Here is a 22150-nt window from a genome sequence, read left to right on the forward strand (position 1 = left end):
ATCCTTTGCGCCGCATGGAAATTCCTTTTCTTGGGCGATTCTGCATGCACATACATTTGTCTTATTCTCTTGCATTATAATGAACGTTTAGTTTCAGAATATTTATTTTCAAACGATTATACTGTCTTCCCTTTAAGTAGAGCGGAACACTAAGATAACCATCTTGTTGTCCCAAAAAATCACATATCAAATGTGTCCTTAAATTTTCAAGGCCGTACCCTAATTAAGTTTGAACACTTAAATTTACATAGATGATATAAAAAAAAATCTAATTCCGTTTCAAAACCTTCATTTCTTTTTAATTTTTCCTCTTTTTTTTTATACAAAACAAAATTGAAATTTGCTTTGTTCTAATATAGCAGGAGTTCAAGTGTTTACGGATTCAAAAAGGTTATAAGTTATCCTCTGAAAGAAAATGTTTTTCAACGATCCCTCAAACTGCTGTTGAACGCCGTATTTTAATTTTCGTCATGCGATTATGCATTATTTTCTATGACAAAACCGGGTCTGCTTTGTGAAATATAAGGACAAAACCGGGTCGTACACATTGACAAAACCGGGTGCTTCAATTTTGACATGACCCACTTCTTTCATTCCATGCACAGACATGCAAATATTGAGGCGATCATAGTGAAAAGTCTTGAAATCTCCGTGTTAATATCTTTCTTTCCGTACCTTTCTTTCCGTACAATGTGCTCAATTTAAAGAGAAATTAAACAAATTCGAGGCAGGGTTCACTCAATTCACCATTTTGATGTGCATTTTTACTTATTTCTCCATAAATCTAGAACGGTGGTAGAAAATATTACATCACACTATCGAAAATAGTTATATGTGAATGTATATTCTTCAATATCATTAAAACAACAAATAAATAAACAGAATTTCTACATTTCTCTGTCTGTTTATTGTCCGTTACCGGAAATTAGATACTATTGAGTCCAAACATTTTTCGCCGGGGTAGTTTAGATACAGTGTAATTGCCAATCTACGCTCTTAAATACAAAAACATAATCAACAAACGACTTCAGCTATATGGACGGTAAATAGTGTGACTTGAGTTGTCTCTCTTACAATATCAGTTGTCGTGCAGATTTCCGACGTATCTGAAATGTGCTCACATATTACAAATCATCACTGCCAACCAAACTGCTGACTATAGAATATATGAATTTAGTCGGTATATACATGTACAAGTTTTATTACACAGCTTAGTAACCCGTATACCAGAACTCCTGTCGTTCGGGAAATAGAGATATAAAATTGAGAATGGAAACGGGAAATGCGTCAAAGAGACAACAACTCGACCAAAGGGCAGAAAACAGCCGAAGGCTACCAATGGGTCTTTAACAAAGTGAGAAAATCTAGCACCCGGAGGCGGGATTCAACTGACCCCTAAACAATAATGTATACTAGTTCAGTGAAAATGGACGTCACACTAAACTCCGAAACATATAAATGAGCCAAAATCTAAAAAAACAAAATAAGACAAACAAAGGCCAGACATTCATGAAATATTTGCCACTGAACATTAGGCAACCAACAATCAATCGTTCTGGTCAAGTTGGGTCACATAAGTTGTGCAGTATAAGTTACATATACTGACTTATTGTTCAGTTACTAGTATATGTACTATATACAGAGTTTCCTGACTTGGGACAGGCGCAAAATGCGGCGGGGTTTAACATGTTTTGTGAGATCTCAACCTTCCCCCTATACCTATAGCCAATATGGAATAAACAAACACACAACGATAAAACAGTAAAATTCAGATGAAAAGAAGTCCGAGTTCGATGTTAGAATAGGTACATGTAACAGAAGAAACTAAGCAAAATTACAATAATGGTCACTTAGGTCTTCGACCGACCGGCATTAAAACCCTTGACTAAGTGGGGGTCCGTTTGGCTGTGCTTGATGAACAAGTAGGAAGCCACGTCCGGTCAAAATGGGGACGTTAAATCCGATGCTTCGTGAAGAGAGAGTGCAATGTTCTCTGCACGTTAGGAATCCTTGAGTGGTCCGTATGTGGCCTGTTGCAAGACAAAACTTCTGGTTCTTTCCAATATACTCTCATTTTCAAGCGGCAATCTAGATTTCCATGACCTTTATCGTGGAGGGCCTCTATTACAGGACCTACATATTGTATTTATTGATAATTTTTTCTCGTCCTGAACATTCATGAAATATTTGCCACTGGACATTAAGCAACCAACAATCAATCAATCGTTCTGGTCAAGTTAGGTCACATAAGTTGTGCAGTATAACTTACATATACTGACTTATTGTTCAGTTACTAGTATATGTACTATATAAATTTGGTTTCTGTATTTTATTTTTTTTTTGTGTTTTTCAACACAACAATTCAGTTACTGGAATTAAAGCTTGTATTTCTAAAACAGGAAATTGCGTTTTTTGTGTTACCCGGTGCACTAGATTTACAGCATGGGCCTGTGATTTTCCGGATTATACGTGTCACTTGTGTATAAATTTATACATTAAAGGGTTGTTTACACGTGAAGCAATGTTTTTTTGTTCCAGAGAAATTAGTAAAAATGTGAAAAATCGTCACAATTATAACTTGCCAGACTCAGCACATATTCTTCTGACCGACACAAATGATATATATGTTTCTTGCCTCCTGGCAGAAAACTCGGGTGTTGGTAGGTAGGTATAGGTCAAATTACTTTATTTTGAACAAAAAAAATATTTTACAAAGAGTACATAGGAAATGTTCTGAAGCTAACTGTGTACTCATCCAAGAATTTCCAAAATTTATCGGTGTTGAACCAAAAATGTCCGCAATAAAGTGTAACTGTAGGCATAATAATTTAAAGGAGTTAGGGAGGCAGGAAATAGAACTATGTTTTTTTTTTTTTGATCAAGATTGAAAAACGTTTAAACATGCTCACTCGACATTACATGTATACACATTTACACCAATTTACTAATCCAAATAGGGATTACGTGAATCAAAACAATATTAAGGATGTTCGATTCTCTTGTTTTTGACTTTTTGTCAGATATTCGGAATCCTCTGGTTTTATCTATGTGTTGGCCTGCTAACCACTACTTTTCTATTGATAATTTTATTTCATATAGTTTGAAAAGACTTTTTGAAATATTATAATATCCTTGTTATTTTTTTCACACGTTTTGAAAGAAAAAAAGGTGCCAATGATAAATTTAAGAAAAATCCAGAGAGAATCATTTCCCGCCAGATTTTCAATGGCTTAAGATTATATTAAAAACAAGGAACGTTTTTTTGTGCTTTTCTAGTTCTGGTATATATATATACTATCAATGTTTTCTTCTTTTTAAAAGTTTGTTATTTTGAAACAGAGAAGCGAACATTCTTAAGTCACATGTTGGTAAACAAATAGTTTGTATTTGTTTTGAAATAGGGTGAAAGTATAAAAAATTTCGAGCATAGGAAAAATATCCCCCCATTCAACGATGAAGATAAATCTGTTACTTTAAAATATTAATATTAATGCTACCAATGTATCTCCACCAGATGCACATTTCGGCAATTGATGCTCGAGGACAAAATATTTGAAATTTTTATAAAAAATCTTGTACAAACTTATATGGTAAAAAGGTTAATACGATTGGTCGATTTATCTAATGGTGTTTAGCGCCACTTTCAGCACTATTGAGCTATTTCGAGGCAGTCAGGTTTTAATGGTTGAGGAAGCCGGAATGCCCGGAGTGAACCACCGACCTTCGGTATAGGAAAACTGACAATCCTGGTCTCGTTCATCCAGCCGCTTTATTTTTCAAAGTATAGCGTCTGGATGACAAATGATAAAAAAAATGGTAATTTATGACAATCGGAATAGTATCGGCCTTTTTAGCTTGTTTTTTAGGATAATGTTCAAGACGAATAACCAAGAAGTTAGTTATTGACTTCGGAAGAAATGAAATTACGATAATATTATTATCCCGAGTGTATCGATTGTTGTTTAAAGCTATTTATATTTTTTGTGACGAAATACAAGTCAAAGGCTGTGTTTGGATATACGCCAGAGGTGGCCTATGGTTATCCATAGGTACCTTTGGTTTGATATTCTATATATCAAAATATCAAACCATGGGTACCCAAAGATACCTATGGGTAACCATAGACTGCCTTAGGCGTATATCCAAACACAGCCATGGAAAACACAAGACAGCATGGCTTCCATGGCCGCGAAGGAAAACAACAGCACATCCAACCTTGGTAAGGCTGTGTTTGGATATACGCCAGAGGTGGCCTATGGTTATCCATAGGTACCTTTGGTTTGATATTCTATATATCAAAATATCAAACCATGGGTACCCAAAGATACCTATGGGTAACCATAGGCTGCCTTAGGCGTATATCCAAACACAGCCTATGCTATAGGCTGTGTTTGGATATACGCCAGAGGTGGCCTATGGTTATCAATAGGTACCTTTGGTTTGATATTCTATATATCAAAATATCAAACCATGGGTACCCAAAGTTACCTATGGGTAACCATAGGCTGCCTTAGGCGTATATCCAAACACAGCCGATATAACAACACAAAGGCTGTGTTTGGATATACGCCTAAGGCAGCCTATGGTTACCCATAGGTATCTTTGGGTACCCATAGTTTGATATTTTGATATATAGAATATCAAACCAAAGGTACCCATGGATAACCATAGGCCACCTCTGGCGTATATCCAAACACAGCCAAACTGTAACATAAATTTCAATGTAACCTGATACATCGAGTAGTTATATTCTTTCATGCATGTCCGTGCTATGCAAACAAGTTAATAATTGTACAATAAATGGCAATTTTTGTATTGACTGGGACCACTCGAACAGTCGTACACGCTATAAATACATTTTGGGGTTGATATGTAGTATCTTTATTTTATAAAGACTTGATGGAAAAGTACTATGACGCCGAAAGATGACCATCATCCAAGATTAGATTGTTGTATCTGTCTGTATAAGGGAGTATGCATCTTGATATGTGTAAAAAAAAAGGGGGAGGAGAGATACACAATGATGTCCACATTCAAAGGAGGCAACGCAATCCAAAACCATTAGTAGAAGAAAAACAAACAAAGTGTATCTATAAGATGCCATTTTGTACATACACCAAACGGTCAAAATGTTTTATACTCGATTTTTTTTTAAAACAAATGCATTTAGCTTAATATACAATAGAGATAAGAGGTGGGACACGTTGTTATGAAAAGTAAGTTCGTTTAACTCATATTTCACTATATAAAAAAATATACTGTTAATAAACAAAGTCTGGACCGGTCAACTTAAAATAGAAAAATACACTTTTTGCACTTTTATTGCACTATTAAAAGGCATTTTTTCACACACAAAAAAGTTCATAAAATAATAAAAATGTTGTCAGGGAAGATACCAAGGGGCTATCTAAACCTGTATTTCTTTTAATGTTGAACAAAACCATGGCATGAGAAAAACACTGAAAATTCGATTTTCTGCAAAACAATAGACAGTAAAACAATAGATTCAGCATCAACATGATCAATGAAATGAGGTGTCAATGAGGCAGCAACCGGTGAACCCAATGGCATAAATTACCAAAAGTAGACATCAACATGATTAAGATTTGTAAGATTTGTTTTAGTCATCATGTAGACTAAAACAAAAAGTGAAGATAAAAGTACCAAAATGTCAACATTATACAAATAAGGAGATGCGGTATGAATTCCAATGAGACAACTATCCACCCAAGTTCAAATGAAGTGGATGTGAGCAATTATAGGCAACTATATGGCCTTCAACAATGAGAAAAACCCATTATTGGTTTGGATAGAGAATAGAAACAGGGACTGTGTCAAAGAAGCATCAACCCGACCAAAGAGCGGGAAACAGCCCAATGCCATCAATGGGTCTTCAACGCAGCGAGAAAATCTCGCACCCCGATGCGTGATTCAGCTTGCCCTAGGACAATAATTTATATACTATATTTCTATGATTGTTTTTTCAAACAATTTGTTTTTCATATATGCTATGCTGTTGACCAAAAATTAATATGATTTTAATATTAACTTTCTTTTGTAGACAAACCAATGATGATTTCTAGACACAGATTTTATGTGAAAAATGTGAAGAATTAAAAAAATATATAATGTTCAGGATTTTCATTGTATCATGCTTAAACAGCTTCAATTTTATAAGAACAAGATTCAAAGTTTTTGTTTTAGATACTGAAGCATCAATCAGTATAAGTAAATCACAGTACCAAAAATGTTGGGTAAACATTATTTTGACAGCAACCACAAAGCGAAAAAAGGTACACAGACATATATTAAGTAAATAAAACAAAAGTCAAGAAACACATTGTTGTCAGATATGTCAGAGAATTAAGATTTGTATTAACAAATTAAAAATCATATAAACAATTAAACAGTTAGTTTTCACGTTTGAACTGTATCTCATTTTCATGTCGGGCCCTTTTATGGTTGACTATATGGTATGGAGTTTTCTCAGTAATATTGAAGGCCAAGCAGTGACTATATATGCTTATATCCACGTCATTTGAACTCTGCTGGGTTGTTGCCTCGTTAGCAATCATACCAATCTTCTTATTTTTATATAAAGGTTCACATGAGAAGTTATTGTTCTTGTGAAGCTGTCCTTTATTGCATGCTAATACATGATGGATATTATAATAGTTGGAGAAGTAGAATACACTTTTGAGTTATTGTTTTTTTTACAAGTTACCATGCAGTATGGGATAAATCCCATTCCATCTTCTCCATGTGCATGATACAAACATGCATTCAAAGAGTATTGGGTTTCATGAATGACTGGTTAAGTTCTGTATTTCCTTCATAGACACGGGGTAACACTGACAGTATTGTGTGAAGGTTGGTTCCTAAATATTTTCTCCCCAAAAAGATTAGGCGATATAGATTATTGGTGTAACAGCTAAGAAACATTCAGACTATTCTGTCGTTTGCAGTTAAGATCGGTTAATTTTGAAAATTGAGTTGGCTCATTGTGTGATCTCACTGATCTGCCAGTAATGGTTGTTAAGGAAGTTTTTCTACATTGCAATCTTAGTAATTGTATCAGTTGTTTTTCTTTACGTAGACGTAAATTGATGTGTGCTTTTTTTTGTAAGGTAAGTGTATCACATATCTGAAAGAACATATAAAAAGGACAGCATAAATTATAACAGGAATTTACAGAAATGAGAATAATGAAACAAAACTTAAGAAAAATGGATAAAAAAATAAAGAATAGAGAATAGTGGTGTGCTATAATATGAAAAATAGAGAATAATGGTATTTTATAGTATGAAGATAAGAGAATAACGTGGTGTGCTATAATAACAATAGATTGATTGTGGGTTGCTTGGTTATCGTCTTGTGGTAAATAGTGGTAATGTTCAGGACGAAAAGAATTTAACAAAATATATAAATTATAGGCCGTTCGGGATACAGGTCGGAGAAATTATGACTCGCTAGAAAACCAGGGTATATTGTATTGGGGCAGACATTTAGTTTTAAGTACAATGGTCCACCTACGGACCCCTCTCTTAGCGCACAGAGAGTGTGGTATCCTCTATAAACGAGCAGTGGCGGATCCAGAACTAGAACTTTTTAAAAAGGGGGGCTACAGTTGTGCTTCAGTGATTCCCTATATAATCAACCAAATTTTTCCAACGAAAAGGGGGGGAGGGGGCGAGCCCCCTGCATCCGCCTATGACGAGTGCTATAACATTAATACAGGACCGTAACTAAGCCCCAGAATCAGACGAGGCAGGTGTGTGGGTGCCGCTGACTGAGGCACCCAGGTAATCATGGTAATGGGGGAACCAGGGGGCAACGGCACCCGGCCGAAAATTGTAATATTAGGGGTCGAAATAACCTTGTTACATCCGTTTGTGTATCATATTTACCGTTTTTGTTTCATAGTATTTACCGTAACGAAGAACTGCATTAGGCTATCGTAGCAGGCTGACAGATACTTGCCTCGAATCTTGTTTTATCAAACATGTATCCATTTACAGAAGAGGTTGATGTTTGATAGTAGAAAAAGCAGGACAAGTGTGTGTGGTCAACGCTTCATTAAAAATATTAACACAAATCTTCAATACACTTTATAATTAAAGTCCAAAGAGTGGAACCTAGTTACTGTCTGTGAATGCTAGTTCTACCTTTCTTTACCAATTCACTTTTTTTTCTTTTTAAAATGTGCAAAATTCAGGTAAAAAAGATCACCGTTAAATACAGTTTTTTATCGTTTTTTTTTTAGAAATTTAAGCTAGAAAAGAAGTTAATGATAAAGTCTTAGATAAAAATCATGACAAAAAAAAAAGATATAAACTAACATAAGTACTTTTAATGAACGAAAAAAAATGTCCGAAATCTGAATAAGTACAGCCTAAAGCTTTATTTTGACTATAGATCTTTATTAAATGTTTATAAATCACTGAGACAGGAATACGTGTTAAATGGTATTTGAAGCCGTTTTATTTATTTGACATCACGTCTCTATTAAAATTGCCTATCATCAAGTTGGGCAACAAAGTGTGAGCTACAAGAATGTCAGTTTTAATAATCACAATGGCTGTATTTGGATATACGCCAGAGGTGGCCTATGGTTTTCCATAGGTACCTTTGGTTTGATATTCTATATATCAAAATATCAAACCATGGGTACCCAAAGATACCTATGGGTAACCATAGGCTGCCTTAGGCGTATATCCAAACACAGCCATATACATATACTAGTACACTGCTTACTGTTTTTTTTAAAATTATTTTGGGGATAACGGAAGTGCTATTTATAGATATGTTCTATATTTAGTTATTTGTTACGCCCCCTATAAATATCTAACCAGTCCGGTTAATCACCCCAGACGCTATATTTATAAATGCGTCTGGGTAATCGAGACTTTGGCTGTGTTTGGATATACGCCTAAGGCAGCTTATGGTTACCCATAGGTATCTTTGGGTACCCATGATTTGATATTTTGATATATAGAATATCAAACCAAAGGTACCTATGGATAACCATAGGCCACCTCTGGCATATATCCAAACACAGCCTATGAAAATCCTAGGCTGTGTTTGGATATACGCCTAAGGCAGCCTATGGTTACCCATAGGTATCTTTGGGTACCCATGGTTTGATATTTTGATATATAGAATATCAAACCAAATGTACCTATGGATAACCATAGGCCACCTCTGGCGTATATCCAAACACAGCCAAAGTCAGTTAAGATTGGAGTCGAGCGCACCTGCAACATGCGGGATTCTAACTCACAACAGATTAATACGAGGACAGATACATAATTTGTCATGTCATGGCATAATCATCTAAATACATTTTTAAAAATCCATCAAAAATACAAAATGATCAGTTTATCATTCCGAGGCGGTAGCCAAGGGTTTGTTAAGGATCGAGGATTGAAAATCGGCTCGATATGGAAAAGGGTGTGTGTTAATCTTTCCGATGTACGAACACAGCCAGGCTGATAACCCCATATCAGCCCAACCACCTGACGTCAGGCTGGAATGAGTTATCAACCAGCATGGGTACGCTCGAACAGCATTTGAAAGGTTTATTTTACCCCGTTGTTTTGTTAAAGCCATTGTACAAGTAAATGTCAACTTGTAAGTCATGTTTATGGTTATACCATCTTAAGAACCTCAAGGAAAAAATATAACGAAATTAATCAGCGTTGTTTTTTCAAATGATACCAGGATTATCATATCAATAGTTGATGTGTATCAGTTTCTTTATTTGTCATCGTAAAAATAAGTTTCCTTGTATATTAGCATACTAATAGATATTTTTTTAAATGTACTTGTGAACATTTCTTTAGAAAAAAATGTACAAGCGTATTGTCAATCTGTTGTCAGTGTGTTCGAGCACAAACTAAAGAATATAAATCGAATATGGAAAATTATAAAATGTCATCAAGAACATAACATGAGATCACCAGAAGAAAAAAGTCACGGACTACTAGCAGAACGACCTACTGTGGATTTCAATTTAGTTCAAATCCGACTTAAATATATAGGAACGACGGTTATCGTTTGCATTAACAGATTGAAACTCTGCATCAGTTCTTGAAGTATTCATGCAATCCTTCACCCGTCCTTGGAGGTCCAGATGTCATATTTACAATGTATTAAAAGACCCCAGTGATTATTGATAAATATTTTTTTTATATTGATGTTCGATATTTTGTATCATGATTTTAAGGTTAGCTACTATAAATATTCGAAATTTCCTTTGCAAAAAAGCCATACTCTCCAAGACAAGGATCGACTGGGGTGTAGAAATATGGCTATCCCTGGACTTTACTCATCCGACAGTAAAAATCTTGGTAAAGGGCGGCGTCCATTTGACTATGCAAGATGTATAAATACAGCTAAATACGGCTGGAATGGGCACAATAAATCTTATGCATCGTGCAGGGGATTGTCAAGCTCGAGTCAATAGATGACCTGTTGCAAGGTCAAATCCCTGTCCTATCTATCATACACACATTTTCCAGTGGCAGTAGAAATTCCTGCCTATATATAGCCATTTTTCCCCTGGTGGGAAACTGACACGATCTCATCACGCTCAGGGAAAAAAGTGGGATCATGCCAATTTTTTCGGGGGTGGGGAGACCTCTATATAGATCTCTGATTATGTTATACTACTCATATGTAGTATAACGAAATCAGAGATCTATATTTTTATTAGATTGATGCGGGTACCCAAATTGGCACCAATTTTGACAGTTTTTTTCCACCTACGTTTCTTTATGACTCAGACAAAAGTTTCCATTCTGTGTTTATTTTGTAGATGTATCCTTATTCACCATATAGTACCGCCCATTTAATTTTTAATTCATATTGAATCATAAAATAATGGGTTTGAACCTAGCTCCAAACAACCATTGATTCTGTAAATTTTATGAGGAGTATCCAAATTGCATCCATACTTAAATCCACATCCGTCAGTGAAAAAACGAATAACTGATGTTTAATCTTATTTCTCCAAATATTTAGAATAATATGACATAAGTCCATGATTATTATTCATTTTCTAAAACAATGGATGTCTGTGACATGTATTAATTGCTCATTTTTAAAAATTAACTTTTTGTGGACGTTGCGCATGGCGACGTTTCCGTAGATTTTACTTGATTCACTGAAAACTTCCTCTGGTGATATATAATGTGACCGATTTTGTGTACTGGTATTTAAATATATTTAGCTATTTTAAAAGACGTGCATAATGTCAAATTCATTAAAATACAAATTGTTTAAGTCTCTAATAAAAAACACCTTCCAAGCAAGGACCGAAGCTCATAAACTCGATAGTCAATTAAACGCAGGAGTTCGGGAAAGTTCGGAGAGCCGACAACCTTGCTTCGGAAGTAGTAAAAAAACTTGTAAGATTCCTGCTGCTGCTATTTTTGGTAAATGGGTGCATGCAATTTTGGGATGTTATCCATCTTAGAGCTCTGGAATATAACGACTGATCGAATTATTCGGTTTAAGAAAAACCCTAAAACAGAACCCGATAAAAATGGCTGAGCAATTACGAAAGACAGGAAATAAAAGATGATGTTTTAGATTCACTAATAAAGTGCTTTTATTTCTTTTAACTTCGATAAAAAGTAAAACAAGTTGTCTTTTGATTTTTGAATTATTACTTTATCAATTTCTGTTCTTTTAAGCGTGTCATTAATACTGATCATATAACCTCCTTTCGGAATCAGAAAGTATAAACAAAAACCACAAAAATATTATAATGAGATTGACTTTTTTCACATGTATATTTTATTTTGTAAGTATATATAAAGCACAAGGGAAGGGCTTATTACTTGAATTCTAATTTACTTCCTCCAAATGTGTAGTGCTTGAAAAGAAAAATATATCTGTACCGAGTAGCTGCTTCAGGGAAAACTATTTTCTTTATTACTTGGGAACAATTAAAAAATATATTTGATCAGTGTTTATAAGACAATGTACTGCTAATTATTGTTCCATAGGATTAAATAAAAAAAAACCAATAATTTCCCTAGATTTCATTTAATTTTTTTCACAGAAGCTTACTTGGGTCAATGAGATTGATGATGAACAGAATAAAAAAAAAAAGAATTAAAAAAAAAAGAGCCATTGGCATTGATCAGTCAGTAAGGAGTATTCATTTAGGGATTTGAATCAGAGTGGTTATTTTGTTTGTATAATAAAATAAAAAAATGCTGTGCTCCAAAACTCAGAAAGGGATAAGAAGTTAATTTAATTTATTGCTGGTCCAGGTAACTAATTTTGAAGGCAGATACATGTATGTAGAGTTATCTCCCTTAGTTATCAATTTTTTTCATTGATAACAGCTGACATACATCATGTATGTAGTTCTCGAAATTGGCAAGCATGTAACATTTTCCCCAGCATTTCCTACCGAAATAACTTATCTGACAGATTCCATAAGACTGTACTTTCCCCAGACACATCTTGTAAATTTTACTTGTATTTCTCAAAAAATCTGCAGAATTGAACTTTTAAACATCATTTTATATATTCTCAGGTTTTTATTTATGACAATGCCTATTAAGGTAGATCAAGTGTCTTTTTCTGAACATCCATTTTGGTCATCTAACAAAAATACTTTTTTCTATTTAAAAACATTATACCAAGTATCATTCAACATGTTCAATGTACAACAGAAACATCTAAAACTTGAAATTCAAAGATTAAACTATTAAATAATTAAGGATGTACTTAGGTCAGATTTAAGAATTTTTGTCAGATGTTCGGACTCCTTGGTTTTTTTTACTACGATACAGGGTAAAATATTTTGCCCCATAACCATGATAACACCCATTTTTCTTTTCATATACATGTACATGATATAAGACTTCAATAGCTCATTTACCAAAATTTTAGCAGATTCTAGATTTCTCTTTTTTTATTTGAAACCCAAATAATACCAATGCAAATATAAGGTAAAAGTCTGATGTCAGCCTTTTCCTGTCATTTTAAAAAAAATAAATATCTGGAAAAGGAGCTCCATAACCTATCAATATTTTTAGCTTATTTTGTTCCTTAACTAATGCTCTTCTGACTTAAAGTATCAATTTTAAATTCTAGATTTTTAAAATTTCACCTAAGTATATCCTTAAGTGCCATAAAGTGTATTTAAAATGTTTAAAAAAAAATCCCTTTAAAATCAAGGGCAGATAATCATGATAATGATATTGAATTTGATAGGACAATTTATGTTTTTTAAACTTTTCCAAAAAAATTAAGTATCCCCTATATAACCCATATAAAATAACTGATTTCTTTAATTTCAATGTATTTTAACGAAAAAACAAGGGTCTGTGACCTACCGTTTTTATATTGAAATTTGAAAGTATATTAATGACCCAGAAGTTTAAGAAAATACTCTCTTTGAACATTTAGACACCGCAGCTACCTTAAGGGAATAAGCACTTATTAGTCTGTTGATAAGAGGGTCATACATGTGCATGTATATTTCGAGTTAGTGATTAGTTAATCAGTTGATTAATTACATATATATTTCAAGTGGTTGTTTTAAGTCAGCAGGGGTATAATTGGCTTCTTCTTTCTTCCAAATTTTTCTTTGTCAATTATTTTATAATGTATGCTTGTCTGTGGTGGTTGTCCTGTTCATGATGTCCAAATCGTGACCTTTATTTAACATGGGACTACAATTTAGATATTCATGTTCATGTACGCATACATACATTGAATACTCAGAGTTAAATTGTGAAATAGAATTAGACTTGACATTTTTTTTTATAAATTTACAAAAAAAAATTAGATTAAAATAAAAGTAGGAAAATATATAGCATGTTCAATTAACTTAATTTAAGCATATGGATTTAAATGACTCACTTTGTAAAGGTTTTTAAGATGGGACCTGACATATTAGGTACCAGGTATACATGGTATAAGCAAGGAAAAAGTTTAATATTCTGAATTTAGGCAAAATATTTTTTATTATTTTTCTCCATTATAATTGAAATCAAACGAAACATCAAGATAAAAAAATTTTGAACCAAAAAGAAGAGTTTCTTATTCTTATTCATGTTATTTTAAGCAGTATATTTATTTATATTTTTCATTAAATTAAAAATTAAATAAAAAAATTAAATATGCTATATTTAGGCACTGGCCAAAAATATGTATCAAAATGTTTTTTTTAACAATAAAATCAATCACCACTAATCATTTTACTTAAAAAAAACTTGACAGATTCAGGTGATGTACATGTAGAAACATTATTTGCATATTAAGTAAATTTCAGGAAGAGCATAAGGGGAGATTATTCAATCATTGAACATGTTGAAAAGAAAATTTAAATCTTACAAACTTACTTATACAAGTAAATGTTAACATTATTTACATCTTCATGTATACAAATATTACGTGTTATTATAAATTCATTATGAAGATATAACCCTGAATGTCAGCAGATGTTTATAATGTATATCTGTATCAATATAGAAATATGAAGATGTGGTAATACCGTATGATTGCCAATGAAACAACTGTCCACCAGAGTTCAAATGAAGAAGATGTAAGCAATTATAGGTCAGGATACTGCCTTCAACAATGAGAAAAAACCCATACCTTATAGTCATCTTTAAAAGGCCAGTGAAACAATTGAAAGTGTTCAAAGGAGAAAACTAACGGCCAAATTAATAACAATACAATTTACGAAAAACAAATACATCACAGACATGAACCATTGACAACAAAGAATTACAGGCTCCTGACTTGTTACAGGCACATAAAGAATGGACTACTAGAACCTCAGATTCCCATAAGGCTATACTTTTTAGTATATATATATATATATATATATATAACATGTATAATGCTAGTCAAATGCGTTTTGTTAAAATATACTTTTTCACTCTTTTGGTCTTTTGGAAAATGTTGTTTGTGCTGTATTTAGACTGCTCTACCAAGAAATTTGTTTTGCATGCACACGTATAAAAATTGCGGTATTTATCCAACGCAATCATAGGTTTGAACGTTGTTTTCAATTTAGACTTGTTTATATTTTTTCATTTGGGCTTGTATTATATTTGCCTTCGGGTGTATATGATCCATTCATCCTATTTTGACTCTTTAAAAATTCAAGTCTATTCTAAATTAAGGTAAATTATATGGCCTTCCAAATACCGTTTCGATTCCTAACATCACTGAAGAGACATTAATTGTCGAAATCCGGATATGGTGTACAAAAACCTTTGCACCTTTTGTTTGCGGTATACCATCTTTTCCGCAAGTTTATTGTTTTCTGTTTAGTATTAAATTTATAATTTAGATCCATTTATTACATCGGTGATCCGTTTATTTGGCCAATGCCAATGGCAGTCAGCAGGGTTTAAGAACATTTGTTGTTCGACCTGTTAGTCAAATGCGTTTTGTTAAAATATACTTTTTCACTTTTTTGGTCTTTTGGAAAATGTTGTTTGTGCTGTATTTAGACCCCTCTAACAAGAAATTTGTTTTGCATGCACACGTATAAAAATTGCGGTTTTTATCCAACGCAATCATAGGTTTGAACCAGTTGGTTTGAACGTGGTTTTCATATATATATATATATATATATATATATATAAACAAGTCTAAATATAAATATGTAAAAATACAGCCATGTTTCGTATTACACATTATTTAATGACATGACATCTGCAAATGTTTATTTTTTTATTTAATAGGAAATATTGTGTTGACATATTGAGAACAGATGTGGATATGTGATTCAGAAGCAATGACAGAATATTTAGGAACAATTTTCGCCTTACTGTCCTTTCTTGCACTGTCAGCTTGTAGGGTACCAGGTAAGGTTCATCTATCTTTCTAACTGACATGTATGGTACCATGTAAAGTTAAGCTACTGCACTTACTTGTGGGGTACCAGGTAAAGTTCAGCCATTTCATTCAACAAGAAGTACAAAATGTTATTAAAGAATAAACTGTTGAAACAGAGATGTGTCTCGCCTCTTTGTAATTTGATAGTAAAATGCAAATGTTGAATTTAAAATAGCAATACTTTAACATGTAAAATATGCAAAATATTCAAAGTCATTGAACCATGACTTAAGATTCAGGGACTAATAATTTCCCTGGAAATAAGATATGCCAATGCTAATACAATTGCATTTCTCCAAGTAGTTCCCCTTAACCTGACCTAATCAAAAACTTTACTATGTTAACATGTTAAACTTGTCAAAAATTTCAAAGTTATTAGACCATGACTTAGGGGAAAGGGCCAAGTTCCTGGCCAACTTCTCTTAATCTCCATGGAAATGAGATGTGCCAATACATGTACTTATACAACTGCATACCAAATATCATAGACTTATCATAAGCGGTTCCCCTTAAACTGACCTAATCACAAACTTTAACATGTAAACTATGAAAAAATTTCAAAGTCAATAGACCATGAATGAGGGGCGGGGACCAAATAATCTCCATGGAAATAAGATATGCCAATACTTATAAAATTGCATACCAAATATCATAGACTTAGCATCAATGTTTTCCCTTAAACTGACCTAATCATGTAAACTATGAAAAAATTTCAAAAGTCAATAGACCATGACTGAGGGGATGGGGCCAAATATTTCACATCCCAAGGGTAACTTTGTGAAGATTATATTACATACCCCAAAGGTAACATTGGGAAAATTATATTACATATCCCAAAGGTAACATTGTGAGAATTATATTACACATGTACATCACAAAGGTAACATTGTGAAAATTATATTACACATCACAAAGGTAACATTGTGAAATTTATATTACATACCGGTATCCCAAAGGTAACATTGGGAAAATTATATTACAGATCCCAAAGGTAACATTGGGAAAATTATATTACACATCCCAAAGGTAACATTGGGAAAATTATATTATATATCGCAAAGGTAACATTGGGAAAATTATATTGTATATCCCAAAGGTAACATTGGGAAAATTATATTACACATCACAAAGGTAACATTGGGAAAATTACATTACACATCACAAAGGTAACTTTGTGAAAATTGTATTACACATCACAAAGGTATTATTTGGGAAATATGATGGTCTGACACCAAAGTTATGTTACAAAAGAGAGGCAAAAGATACCACAAGAATATTCAAACTCATAAGTTGAAAACAAACTGACAATGCCACGGCAAAACACAAAAAACATTCAAAAGACAAACAACATTACACAAAACACATCGTAGAAAACTAAAGACTGAGCAGCACGAACCCCGCCAAAAACCAGGGTGATTTCAGGTGCTCCAGAAGGGTAAGCAGATCCTACTCCACATGTGGCATCTGTCATGCACTGGCATTGTGATCTTTCAGTGCACAAAACACATAATCAATTATAGTACAGATTTCATGTACTTATAGCTTAACAAAAAAATTGGATGGCATGACAATTGTTATTAAACCACTGGAATTTTATTGAAGAAATATACAAAATACATGAAATGTTTTAGTTACAATAATTATATACAATATGTATTTATAGACATCTTATTTCACTAAATTGAATTTTTCATTGTAGTTGTGACATTAAGGACGAAAGAAAATTGTATGACCTACATTCTGGTCCACAATGTCCTACAGATTGAATGGTTTGCGGACATGCTGTTAAACTGTACTGTAGAAGTGGATACTATCAAAACATTATCAGCATATGAATACTTGTGTATACAGCCTAAAACTTTGTATTTTCCAAAATGTATTGCTAAGGTTACAGTTTATGAGAAGTTCACCTCAAATCCACCAGTCATGGTAGGTATTATAATGGTTTATATGTTGCATTTGAACTGAAATCATTAAAGACTGAATACACAAAAATGTATATACGATGGATAATAATACTTTGAATAAAAGTATCTGTGGTCCTTACATCAAAGAGACAGTAACCCAAATAATACTTAAGGATGTTCTTAGGTCAGGTTTAGGAATTTTTGTCAGATGTTCGGATTCCTTGGTTTTTTTCCTACGATACAGGGTAAAATATTTTGCCCCATAACACCCATTTTTCTTTTCACATAAGACTTCAATAGCTTATAAAAGGTCATTTACCAAAATTTAAGCAGATTTTAGATTTCTTTTCTTTCGATTTGAGACCCAAATAATACCAATGCAAATACAAGGTAAAAGTCCGAGTCAGCCTTTTCCCGCCATTTTTTAAAACTCAAATATCTCAAAAAGGAGCTCCAGAACCTATCAATATTTTTAGCTTTTTTTGTTCCTTAAGTTATGCTCTTCCAAACTATAGTATCAATTTTAACTTCTAGATTTTTTTAATTTCACCTAAGAACATCCTTAAATCCAAAAGACATCTAGTTGTCAACAATATAGGACAGAAAGGTACAGGACAAAGATCACAGATAAAAAGCAGTTCTTATAAAAGTCACAGGACAAAACGTCACAATTCAGTCTTCAGATTTTTTTTTTTTTATAAACAATGATAACTAAAAGACCTATTTTCAAAAATAGTTTTTGTTTTTATCCTGAATAATTATACATGATACAACTTTGTAAACAAATAATGTTAAATGTTTGATAATGATGAAATTAATGATAAGAAAACAAGTTGTACAAGTGTCTTGTTTAATTCATGAAAGTGCCTGCATCAAGTTACATATACATGTGTCCTTTCAGGCTTTGTTTGATTAGAAATTTATAATAATTCATTTAATAATGATTATGAACAATTTTCCAGTGTAAAAAAAAAAATTCTGAAAAAAGATACAATTTTAATAATTTTCTTTTCATATTTAAATAATAGTTAATTACTTTCATATTCAAACGAAAGTAGATTTGTTAACTGTGATTTTTTGTCCTATCAGTTTTGTGACTTTCCGTCCATGTACCATTGTCAACAAATGGTTTTCAATGAGAGACAAATATGTCTATATATACAATAAATTGAATATATTTATATGAAATATTCACTGACTATCCTTCATGCATATATGTATTCAGTAACATAAACTCATATTTATCAATAAGTAGAACAGCAGCTTTTGCATTGTGTTTTATAAAATGATGTTTGGATTTTAAATCATGAATTTAACCACAATATCCCTTAATCATGTTAATATTTATTTATGTATAAAAATGCTTCTATACTTTTATCTAAATCAACAAATGTAAGTCCTTATATTTTACCATTCTAGTCATCTTGCATATACAAAAGGATAGAAGCTTATCAATTTTGGGATCAATAGATCAAAGGTCAAGGTCACTCTTACTAAAAAAAGAGAACAATTTTGAAAAAGTGTTTCTAGATGGTAACTTGAGCATCTTGAATAGTATTTAAAATGTTAATTCAATAAATTTGTAGGTCGAGTAGTATCAGTTGACATTGTAAAATTTTGACTTGTTTGCCTTAAGAAAAGACATAGGGCGCTGATGTAAGCTTTGTTGAATTCATGAAAGAATTGTCACATTGACATATCGAAGTAAATAGTTATCCAAGTAAGAGTTGTGTTTTATTAGACTTGAATATGTTGATAAAACCCCAAAGTGAAGGGTATTCACAGGATTATAAATATTATGACATGTTATACCCTTTTTGGTATGCTTTTATTGTTGGTTGCTGTCTAATTAATGATTTTTCCACATCTAATTCATTCATATGAACATGAATATTCATAAATTCCTTTATTTACCTACATACATATATATAAAAAGTAACAAAAGTCAGGAATTGAAAATAATTCTTAAAGTTTTTAATTTATTTAATGCTGATTAAAAAGACACTAGATGAACCTGATGAATGACATAAAGTCTTGCATCATTTTATCATAACTAACAAAATCCCATTATACCCATAACTGTCAATTAACTGTCTTCAATGTTAATTTTTCATCGCCTGATCATTCTTAACTTAACATGTCACAAGATCTCCATCCCAATACAGGATAATTGAACAACTTAGTTACTTCCTCACTTCTCCTTTCATTCATTCATTTCCTTATCTTTCAGTAAATAATTTTAAGTTCTTAATATTTAGGTAATTTATAAGTGCTAATTAAGTAAGTAATTAAAATATTTATTGATGATTTTTTAAATTCATATTGAATTAAAAAGACATCTTCATTACATGTAGTTTGGCATCTGTTCTTTGTTCACCCCCAGAATGACATCCCACCCATAACTGTCCCTTGGTATCAATATCCAGTGAGTATGGATATATAATCCCCTGATCCTTCATAACTTTACATGTCAGTAGATCTCCCTCCCCTGACAAGACATGTAATGCATGGTTGTTAACATCACTCACTATAACATGACCTTCTGATGTTGTTACTATATCTCTTGGATGAAATAGTTTATCCCCTGAATTAACCTGAGGCAGTCCCTGATAGGTCCACTTAACTTGTCCCTCCCTGTCTATAACCACCACCCTCTCATCAATGGATGTACTATCTATAACCAGTATGTCATTGTTAACATTAGATGTAATTATAATAGGGACAGTAAATAATCTCTGTTTATGTTTATCATACTCATATGATTGTTTTTGTTTCCCATCCATCCCAAAGATTATAACTTTCCTACAACTTTTGTTTGTTGGGTTGTATGAATCACCCCTCTCCTTAACACCCAATATAATCTCATTATGTTTAGTGACATGTATACCGCGTGTTAACAGTGGTGGCACAGACAGGAAAGGTTTGATTTCTCCTGTCTTTGTTGTTAACAGACTGACATCAGAACTGCCAAACAAAGACAGGAGAACATCATTATTGTCTGTCAGTGACATGTCATAAACCTGAACTGAAATCTCTTTAACAGTTTTGATTGTATCATCAATGTTAATTTTACACAGAGTAGATTTACTAAAATTAGAAATCCATGCTGTTGTGTCATCCTGTATTAACACTCTATTCACGGTGATCAAATCTGTAGTATAACTGTTAATTACATCTAAGTTCACTTTTGGCAATCCCTTTGGTAGCTTAGTTTTTTGAAGTGATCCAAATAAGTTGGAAATGGTCTTCAAATTTTCCTTTGTAGGAAAGAAATCTTTTGTTTCCCCAGGAAAGGCCTTAAAAGATGCATTTGGAATTTCTTTTTCACTGAATTCTGGATAAGTACTGAACACTTTAGCTGCTTGATTTGAATCTAATATTTCTTGTATATTGCTTTGCTTATTAAGTAAATTTTCTTTCACTTCTGCAATATTCTTCTCTTTTTCTGTGATAGATTTTTCTATTCTTTGCTTTTCACTTTCCAGTTGTTCTCTAAGTGCTTTAGCATATTTTCTGACTTCATCTATGATCAACTTTTCTTGTTGATTAATTTTCTGAACAGATTCAGAGAAAAATTGTTCATATTTGGTTTTAAAATCAATAACTTTACTGTCTTCAATTTTACAAAGTGTAAATGTGTTAGAAAATCTAGATTCTAGTTCTTTTAGTTCTCTCCTTTTTTCATTGCACACTTTATCAATTGAATCTAGGTCATGTTTTTTGTGTGAATCAGTTATACATTCTGGACATACTAAGTTGTCACATGTTCTGCAAAACATGCAATTCAACTTCCTCTTGTGAATCTGACAGGGAATATTGTCAGTAATAATGGTATGTTCCATTTCTTGTTTCGCTTCTGAACTTTTGACATCAACAATGTCATGCTTGATTGATGTTTGAACTTTTAAATGAATTTTCTTACATTTTTCGCACATGAGTGTATTACATTGTACACATCTCCATTTAATGTTTGTGTCAGTTTCACACAACTCACAAGGTTTAGGAACTTGGGCTCGCTTTATGGATTGGGAAAATGGCATCTTGATTTAAAATAGCCCCTGCAAAATACATAAAAGATATTTTATTTTGATGTGAAATTGTGAAAATATTTTTTTTTCATGAATTATTGATATTCATATAGAATGCAGACAAATGTATAAACAAATTATTGTTGCTTGTATTTCTATAGCAGTGGAATATGAGATAGATTGTATGCCATAAGATATTAAAATTGTGTGTCAAGTCTCCAGATAAAGGTAGGAACCTCTCAAAGGTTTTTATAGAAAAAGTTTTGAAATATCCCTTTGAGACCAATATCCTGACAGGAAGAGCTAATCAGTCGCATTGCAGAAAAAATCAAAATTTCT

General features: G+C 32.6%; 3 protein-coding genes and 1 long non-coding RNA gene across 11 annotated transcripts in view; 2 read left to right on the plus strand and 2 right to left on the minus strand.

Annotated features, from left to right (window-relative positions):
• LOC127717769 (uncharacterized) overlaps nucleotides 1-22150 on the plus strand; it is a 222782-nt gene that overhangs the window by 185303 nt on the left and 15329 nt on the right. The gene's annotated exons all lie outside the window — the stretch shown is intronic.
• Nucleotides 1-22150, minus strand: part of LOC127717738 (uncharacterized) — a 383100-nt gene that overhangs the window by 174990 nt on the left and 185960 nt on the right. The window lies entirely within an intron of this gene.
• The window catches only part of LOC127717695 (tripartite motif-containing protein 2-like), a 169230-nt gene that overhangs the window by 127051 nt on the left and 20029 nt on the right, over nucleotides 1-22150 (minus strand). For 2 of the 4 annotated variants that reach the window (XM_052223458.1, XM_052223466.1), the window contains exon 2: nucleotides 20671-21841. The exons of 1 other annotated variant lie outside the window; for it this stretch is intronic. In XM_052223458.1, the coding sequence (XP_052079418.1) occupies nucleotides 20671-21823 (1153 nt within the window). In that variant the 5' untranslated portion in view covers nucleotides 21824-21841. Of the gene's footprint in view, nucleotides 1-20322; nucleotides 21842-22150 lie in introns of all 4 variants that reach the window. One more of the 4 variants, XM_052223474.1, reaches the window with a different exon arrangement.
• LOC127717810 (uncharacterized) lies at nucleotides 16676-16919 on the plus strand. Its single transcript, XR_007989425.1, has 3 exons — nucleotides 16676-16715; nucleotides 16757-16791; nucleotides 16868-16919. It is a non-coding gene; the product is annotated as an uncharacterized LOC127717810 (long non-coding RNA).

Source organism: Mytilus californianus, unplaced genomic scaffold (genome assembly GCF_021869535.1).
Source record: "Mytilus californianus isolate M0D057914Y unplaced genomic scaffold, xbMytCali1.0.p SCAF_1, whole genome shotgun sequence".
Taxonomy (NCBI): domain Eukaryota; kingdom Metazoa; phylum Mollusca; class Bivalvia; order Mytilida; family Mytilidae; genus Mytilus; species Mytilus californianus.